At 42.0% G+C, this 9,469-nt stretch overlaps 1 protein-coding gene across 1 annotated transcript in view; it reads right to left on the bottom strand.

The window, feature by feature from the left end:
• Nucleotides 1-893: 893 nt before the first annotated feature.
• The window catches only part of LOC135219936 (uncharacterized), a gene marked incomplete in the record, with an annotated part of 835,576 nt that continues 827,000 nt past the window's right edge, over nt 894-9,469 (bottom strand). The window contains 1 exon segment of the mRNA XM_064257169.1: nt 894-4,434. Coding sequence (XP_064113239.1) covers nt 1,195-2,595 — 1,401 coding nt within the window.

Genomic DNA, 9,469 nt, shown 5'->3' with positions numbered 1-9,469 from the left:
ACTCCACATCAGCCAATGGAAGAAGAAGAAGAAGAAGGGACTGCGCTTGCCATCCGCCAGCCACTTAGTGGTTTGTCTCGATTGTCAGAAGCCACCGACTACCTTGATTGCTTATTTTCTTGCTTTTATGTATATCATTCATTCCACTTATTTATTATATTTTGGCTTCACGTTTTACTTTCCCTCGTCTTCCTCAGCCTTATCGTTACCATTTTGTAATCTACACTATCAGCCACTATGTTCTTTATATATATATGTATATATATATGTATATATATACATATACCTATACATACATATTTATTTATTAATTTATTATTGATTACCATTTCATCACATTCATCTTGCTTTTCAACGACGGCAGGCATATACCCGAAAATGCTTAAACTGTTAAATCAGCTGTGTATATATTGACATTTCCACAAGTATCACAATAAGTATATCACATGTTACTATATACATTCATTTTATTTACGTTCGGAATGAGTTAAGTTGTTTATATATCTTAATAAATATTACGTGACCTTTGTCTAAGCGGAACGATTTTATTGTAAACATTGTATTTGTTACATGTATAACTTCCTCTTATTGTTATTATTATTTTTATTGTTTCGTTATTATTACTTTTGTAAGGAGGGACAGAAATGGGGCTCAGCTCCCCTCCTAGGAAGGCAATTGATAAGAAGGCTTTGGGAGGAAGCACAAAATTTCGTCATTTATTATTTGTCAATTTTTGTTTCTCGTGAACTTTTCTTTGTTTACATCGTTCGCTTGAAAAGGTCCAGCAGGCCGGGTTTTCTTTCAATCGGTATCCGTCACACTTTTGTCTCCTCCACCTTCACCGTCTCTGTTAATGAGCGGTTTGTTTTGACGCACACAGTTCTGGCTTATTCATTCATCATCTGTTGATGACCTTCGTCACTCTTTTGTCTTTCGTATATCTTTTCAGTTACTTCCACTTATCTTTTGCTTTCCTTTTGTCCCATGCATTTCCACCTGAGCATCTTCACTTCATCTCTTTCTCAGATTGCCGTTATGTAGCCACTTCCTCTTGTTCTCCTCCTCCACCTCCTCCTCCTCCTCCTCATCTTCATCATCACCATTATCATTATCAGGATGCCCCATGGCTGCAGGGTCCTCGGGAAGGAGAGAGAGAAGCTTCGACTGCCTCCTGTACACCGTCAGGGACAGCCATCATATTTGCGTCTGCCGGATGTGCCGTAGCTCTCGTAATTCTGTGACGTCGTTGTTGTTGCCGTTGGGTTTACGTTTGTCGGGCTGCGGGCGCCGAATGGGCGTGTCTGTGATAAGAGCGCAATGGGAATTGGTGTCGGACTCTGCACCGTCTGTGTGCCCTGATAAATGGTTAAGGCGTGGTTGCGTCAGGGGCGTAGCAGCCGGAGAGTCTTGGTCACCTTGATTGTCTCCCCCTCCCCCTCCTCCTCCTTCGTCGCCGCCTCCGCCAGTTCCACGATTCTCGCCATCACCTCCTCCCGAACTGAGAAGGCCGCACTCCGCCGCTTTGTCTGGCGAGACGAGGCCCAGAGCTGCAGCCAGTTCGGGGTTTGGAGTGCAAGAAGTCTCTCCCTGAAGGACCTTGATCTTCTGAATCATTTCTTGGATCTCAAAGCGAAGGATCCCCACGAAGCAGAGCTTAATGAAGGCGATGACGCAGAAGCCCAGAATCATCAGGGTCTCTGTCGAGTTCAAGAGCCATTTTTCTAAATACGGATGACATCCGTGTTCGTAGAATACGGTCGCTTCGGACGAATAGGAGCCCTTGCTTCCGAGACAGGTGAGGTTTCTTTCGTGTCTGCCCCTCACACCTGGCAGGTTGCCGTGACGATTGTGGCTGCCGGAGGACAACGTCGACGACGACGAGGAGGCGTTAGCGGATTTTCCGCTCCCCCCGCTGTTTGTGCCCTTGTCTTCATCAGGAGGGAAGTCGGGAACGTGACGTGCCTGCTGATCGGCTTGGTAAGAGGGCAGCCTTCGGGAATCTGGAGAGCCGCTTTTGCGGCCTTCGTTGTCGGGACTTGTGCAACAGGAAGGGGGCAGTTTGAGTGTGTTGGTGGAGCGAAAGTTTTGCTCTCTGATGTCCCACCACGTGGTGTTGTAGTCTCGAGGCGTGACCACCCCGCAGCATTTGGAAGTTCTCTGTAACGTGTCCCAGGCGTCTGTGATGTCTGGGTCTCTCCCGTATTTGTTGTGTAAGGTGGCCCTTGCATACGGCCTCAGGCCGTCCGTGAGGTGTGAGAAGCGATAGAGCCATACCAAGCCCACGACCACGTCCCCCAGCAGGAGAAACAATAACATGAGCCAGTAGATATTCAGCAGTTTTTGCGAGAGTCGCAGGGCACCCATGCATCCCAGGGCTTGTAAGATGCCCGCCTGCAGCAGGAGTGCCACATAGCCGTAGAGGAGTGTAGGATGATAAGCGGGCGGTGCTGGGACGAGAGAAAAGTAAGGATGCGACACCACTCCTGCCGCTACCCCCATGAATACGAAGACGGACACCAGCAGGACGGCATTGCATGTGTAGATCCACAGTCGGTAGTAACGCATCGCCTTTCTTAGGAACATCACCGCGGCCATGCGAGGCGGCGGCCAAACGCTGGCTGCTCGCTCCTGCTGGAGGAGGCAGCAGCAGCAGCAGCAGCAGCAGCGGCGGCTCTGACCCTGGGAGGAGCCACAGTCGCCCTCTCAGCCTCTACCGCCCCTCCTCCCCCTCCTTCTCCCCCTCCCCCTCCTCTTCTTCTCTCCACCTGAATATTCCAGTCGTCGAATTGACAGGGATGAAGGCTCGTATAGTAATGTGATAGACGTCTCAGAGAGCTCACAGATTCTTGTTGATCGGCCTTAGGTGAACTCTGGTTCCGTCACTTGAAACGCGAAAGACGGCCGAGGAAAGCTCTAGAGGCGGGAAGCGGCGGTTTATGGCACTCGTCCGCCGCGTATGGCCCAAGGGCAAGAACTGATGGCGAGAGGGTACCACTAGCACCAGAGAGTTGTGTTGATGATGATGATGATGATGATGACTATTAAGACGGGGTATTGGTGGTGGGTGTGGTAGAGTAGTGGGCGGCTGATATGTAGGGACCCACACCTCTTTCAACTCCCGACCCCCCTTGAGAGAGACGTACCTCGTTCGTGGGCACCAGTCCCACTTCGATGCTTGTTGGAGAAGTGCGTATATATTTGGCTACTATATATTTGGCTACTACACCGCAAGAGAAAAAAGAAGCGAATGGGTGACAGAGAAATCTCGGGCGAGTGGGAGAGAGGAAGAAAGGAGTGACAGTTAGGGTTACGGAAGAAGGAAAAGGGGGAAAAGAAGGAGAGAAGGGAAAAGAGGGGGGCGAAGAAGACGCAGTCGCAGGAAAATGAGTCCAACCACCTGTCAAAATATGGAGCAGTTGCTCTGTTCTTCGTTAGCTGTTGAGACAGCTTCTTCTAGGCAAGGGTTTCACCGCCGTCTCCCCAGCAGTATCGTCGGGCCCTTCTCCATCATCGTTCTCCTACCTTTTGGGAAAATGACCACTGCGATTGCGGGACCGCATAACTAAAACAGACACTTTGGAAGACGACGACAGCGCTGAAAGTTATGGGGTGTGAGCCGCGGTAGTGAAAGGCACAGGGAAACCTCATCAAAGCCCCAAGAATCTTCTGCAGTGAGGTGCTCATTAGGAATTGCCGTCTTCTTGTTTTTTCCCTACTCTCTCACGGCCACTTTTTGATTTGGGGCGTCTGTTTTATCCTCAGCTCTTTTATTTTCCCTGTTTTTGTTCGAGATGACAAAGCTGCGTAGTAGCCGATTTGATAAAATCTTTTGTCGTGCGTGCATTGATAAAGTTTACGGCATAGATGACACGTTTCCTGGCAGTTCTGAGAACGACTAAGGTATGCAAGGCTGCGTAACGGCGATTATTTCCACTCGCTGATCAAGAGATAGACGCAGTCGTTTTAACACTTCGACGTTAATGTATGCACGTTGGAAACCCCATACTGCGTTCCCATCGTGCCATAGTCTCATTTGGCACCATCATTGATGACTTTGGCACCCTTGACCGCTCTTCTTATGCACCGTAATGTTTTCTGTAATTGTCCCCAGCTTAGGTAAACAATTACCATTCCACTTTTTATTTTCTATTTAAATTATTGTCTATAATTTTAGCACTGTCTGTTTTGTTGTGTAACGAGTTTATTTTCTCTCTGGTGACATGCAATTGTTTTTCAGCTCTTAGAGTGTGTTGCATAAGAGATTCTGAATCTAAATACAAATTATAAAACTTGTAGTCCGAAGCTTTTACAGTCATAATCATTACACATTAGCTTCACGTTCACAGTTATGACCTTTTCTTTCATTATGAGACGTAGACTTGTCACAAGAGTAGCGAGTCCACGGATTCCATGGGCTGGGGCCCGCAGCCGCATCTGAAATGGACAAGAAAGTCGTATTTGGTTAGTATGGTTTCAGCATCTAATTTTAGCTGTATATCAGTGTTTAGAGTTATGTTGTTTGTTCAATGGAGAGATCTGTGTGTATTGGGGTTTAACTAAGTGAAGAACCGAGGCATTACTGGTAATAATGATTTTGCTAAGATGAGCACAACGCTCAAAATATTGATTTGTCCTTAACTGTCTAACATACAGGTACTGGTGAAGCAGATGAGGATATGACAGTCTTAAAAATATCAAGAAAACAATCCGGTATTCCCAAATATTTTTCAGAACATTGGTGTATATATATATATATATATATATATATATATATATATATGTGTGTGTGTGTGTGTGTGTGTGTATGTGTATATATATATATATATAATATATATATATATATATATATATATATATATATATATATATAAATAACATAGTGTAAGGGAATAAAAGATCAGGAAACTGAACAAGCAACATCACCGCTACAGACTTGCTGCCGGTGAAGACATATGCATATTCCCTATTATAAAGACGTTCGTAAGATATGATAACATATGGCAATTGTCACTTGAATGCAATTGCTTCTTTATTTTGGGCATCGAGGGCAGATAGGAATGACAGGCTTGGTCCACCTGTGAGAGCACCTGTAATACAAAGACAAATTCCACGAAGGAAAGAGAAACTATGGAGTTCTACACGGCCTTTCGAGTTCTTGTCCTTAACTTGGCAGGCTGCTAAGTTAAGGACAAGAAGTCGAAAGGCCTTGCAGTCCTCCAACGTTTCTCTTACCTTCGGGAAATTTATCTTTATTAATTTTTCTTTATTTATAAAATTCATGACTGTATATTTCCATGATTCAGTGAGACATATATGTATGTATATATGTATGTATATATATATATATATATATATATATATATATATATATATATATGTCTAAACATGTAAATATTATATAGTATATTATATATATGTATGTATTTAAATATTATATATGTTATATATATATATATAATATATATATATATATATATATATATATATATATATATATATATATATCTATATATAGATGAAAGAACATTTTGTATTTAAAGTGCTCTCACAGGTGGAACAAACCTTGGCGCATTTCCGCGTTTTCTTCCTTATCTTCCCTCGTTGTTCAAAATAACGGCCTTTAAAAATCGGAGAGAGAGAGAGAGAGAGAGCGAGAGATAATATATTTATTTATTTATGCCTTCTTTTAAGGTGTAGAAATGAAAGAGCTTCATAGTCAAGTATAAGCTCTCTCTCTCTCTCTCTCTCTCTCTCTCTCTCTCTCTCTCTCATTTCAAGCCATCATACGGAGGGAAATACAATTCCTCTGTAATGGTTGCCCAGTTTATGTTTACAGCTTCTAATGTGCCTTTTTTCCTATTGTTTTATGGTTTGTGGGTTTTGTCGCTTTAAAGAGAACATTTGTCTTCGAGCTGCCTGTCTAGCGACAATCAGTTGTTTTTTGTTTTTTATCTGTAACATATTGGGAGGGTTGAAAGGGTCGAGCATCGTAGCCGAATCTTAGTTTTACTGCCAACCAAGTTGGGCAGCCAGTCACTCACAGAAGAGCCTGGTAGTCGTCACGTATTTTATACATCACTGTCATCAGCCGGTCTAAGTCATCTACCTGGTCTACCACCTGTAAGTGTGCTTCCCAATAATAAATCTTGCTAAGAGCCTGTGTTGACAGAGAGGCCAGCTTAATCGTAACCTGCCAATCAGCCGATAATAAACGAGCGTATTTTAGGGATCGTGTTTCATTCATTAACCTTTAACACTGGATGCTTCGGAGCGGCCTGGCAGACCAGCATGGATCTCAGCCATGCTAGACCAGCCAGACAACTGCCGACGACAGAATCCAGAGCTTAGCCCAAAGATCATCCTTCACTCAGCAGACAAAGCATTGATAAATTATGCAAAGGACTCTGGTGACTAACAGACTAAATTCGGTCATGACTCTGGAAAACGGCAAAAAGTTGTCTCAATAGCACGATAGATAAAAAAAAACGGCTCTCGCATCAATCTCTGGTGATGAATGGACTCAATACGGCTGAATCTATTGTGAGAGAGGCTGTCTTGTAGGGGAAACATGTGACGCCTTATTCACAATGTTGCAAACGCAACCGTGATCAATCTTCCACTTCCCCGTTTCTGGACAAGTGAATCATCTGTCTGGTTCTGGAGAGTGGAGGTCCTAAGGTCTTCGTTGTTATTAGTTTTATTCTTGTTTTATTTTACTTTTTTCTTTAAGTAACGACTTCGATATTTTGTATTCTCTCTCTCCCCCCCTTTTTTGACTGATATATTTTTTGTTGCCCTTTAGTAACTACTCTGATTTTTGAGGTCAGAATAGCAAGAGATTCGAGGGAAAGATCCTCAGATTCTGCGAATCAACGCGAGGCCGCTGTCGGCCTCAGGCTGGGATGGCCAGCAGTGTTGATGGAAACCTTAATTGGGGCGTTTCTGTGGGAAAAAAACAAATACGTCGTTACTAAAACTTTAGACGGGTATAAAAGCACTTTTGCTGGTGGCACGGGGCCATGACACCCGAGCTTTATGGAGGATCAGGACGGGAGCTTTCCTCTTCATTCTTCGGGCTTTTTTGTGTGTGTTTTGTTACCTCTGTTTCATTTTTTGTATCCTTTTATTTCAATAAATGATTGCGTAGATAATTTTGGTTGGTTACTTTTTTTCTTTTTCTATTAACTCTACGTCCTTTTTGTTATCTTATGATTACTTCCGTTGAGTAGCCTGTGACCTCCATTCTGTTGTCAGTTGTCGTTTCGTCGTCTTTTTCTTTTAACATTTACAGTTATTTTGAAGTCTGATGTAGCATTCTCCTTTTCGCTTACTCGGAGAGTAAGCCTACAAACTAATTTGTTGTTGTTGTTGTTGGTGGTGGGGGGAGGGGGTTAGGAAAGGTCTAAAATATCTGAAGATGGTGTTTCGCGTTGGGTTTAAGGTACGGGAATTTTAGGATAGGATATTTATGGTGTATTTACTGGAATGAAAATGTAAGAAAAATGAATAATGTACATGTTAAACAGTACAGAAAAATTCATTTTAATTAAAATATATCATTGTCATTTTATTTTCGTTGGTGAAACAACGGGCTATCCGTCTCTTGATTGTGGCACGTTTTAATTTATTTGATGTACTGAATTTAGGGGCTATATTTCTGTTCAGTTATTTTGTTTCCACTTATAACTAAGGATATATGAACGTGTTAAATTTGTGTTTTTTTTACTTGATCCTTGTTGTTAGGATGAGTAGTGGTACTAATTTTGAGTATTAATTCCGAAGACCACTTCACGTTTGCAATTTATGCGTCAGTGGAAAATCTTTCACACGTCTCGAGTAAGCTGGACGTCGGATCACGTATTGTTTCTGTACATTCACCTCATTATTGATGTGTGGAAAAAGTACGTTGCTCTAACTATGATTTTAAAACATTTCTTCCAGTATCCTAATCTCAATTTTCTTTGCCCTGGGCAGACGACGGACTTCTTTGATAAAGCTGGTCCTGTATTCTTTACTTTTAAGTGTATCGTCAACTGCTGTAGAGAGCCCATTTTGAGTCAATTTGACTGCATCTGTGAACAAAGAAAACTTAATCCATATAATCCCCATGAAAGTTTTTGTAAGGTCCGGGTTTTGGGCGTCATAATCGCTAGATTAATTTCAATCTCCAGTCAGAACCAGATGGAAAATGATGGCATGAAAAGAAAACAAAGACGCGAAGTCGGTGTTATGGTCACCTAGGGGAAACTGATGCAGAAGGAGGAGCTGATGAAGGGAATAGAAGGGAAAGTCTGTGGCAGATCCTAGGAAATTCGGTGAAAGACCTGTTGGAAATTCCCGCCTTGCTCGGTTTGATGGCTTGGTCCTTCATAATCCCTGTTTTCAGGTTGCCTTGGAATCTTTTCCTCTCGTTGTTTCATCTCCTGTAATCTTTTTACTTTTAACACAGGAATTCATAGTTTTCTTCTAGTTAGACCCCAGTCTCTGCCTTCCCTCCTTTTTTTTCATTCGTTTGTTCTAGAATCTAGAACAAACGCAAGTTGCACGGACATTCTCAAATATATTTATAGGAAGTTGTAGCTAACTATGCACGTATACTCTGCCATCTTATTTAATGTAAAACTATCTAAGAAAGGGACCACGGTCTGCGTGGTGGGGCCATTTAAGAAGAAATCTGATTTTCTGATCGCCATTCTATAAAAATTCTAGTTTACACTGTAAACTGACATTATGATGAATTATCGATGTTTATTTGAAGGGCTTCCTTTAGATGAACAATGAGAGGGATCTCCTTCAATATGTAAAAATATCAGATATTTTAAACAAAATGGTATTGAATTTTCTTTTCTTTTTTCTGATCGAAAGATTCTTTTCGTTGTAGACCTCTGAGTTGGACTTATAGGTATTTCTTTGCTTTAGGTCAGTAGGTCAATGTAAAAGTTCATGAATTTGTCAAGATGGAGAATAATTTACCGTGACTGAGGCAGAATGTGACCAGTTTCAGGGTGAGTTGAGTATATTGCCTTTAAAGAGAGAAAGACATTAAAACGTGTATAAATCGAATCTCATTTAGGAAGGATTAACTTTCCTTTAGTTTTTCTAAAGAATTTCTCCCTTCCCAATACCCCAAGATGCTTTAGCCATTTTTGCTTGATCCTTGCAGAGACTGATCGGAAATTGTTGCATGGCATTGGCTAAATTATTTGTCGCATTAAAGTTTTGTTGAAAACACTGTAATATTCTTCCGTGTTGCCGTGCTTTCAGTCACCATTCTCATTCTCAGTTGTATATTATTTTAATATCTCGATCATTCCATTTTTCTTATCTCTTTCTTTTCTTATAATCAACATGCTCCTCGGCTTTCGTCTTTTTCTCGTGGTTCTAATTTCCTTACATTTAAGTCACATTACTCCCTTTTTCGTCATAATTTAGAACACCAGTCGTACGTTTGTCGTTTGCTTTCGTTTTG

This window comes from Macrobrachium nipponense, chromosome 1 (genome assembly GCF_015104395.2).
Source record: "Macrobrachium nipponense isolate FS-2020 chromosome 1, ASM1510439v2, whole genome shotgun sequence".
Classification (NCBI taxonomy): domain Eukaryota; kingdom Metazoa; phylum Arthropoda; class Malacostraca; order Decapoda; family Palaemonidae; genus Macrobrachium; species Macrobrachium nipponense.
The sequence above is the reverse complement of the archived record's forward strand: the minus strand, read 5'-3'. Positions and strand labels throughout refer to the sequence as shown.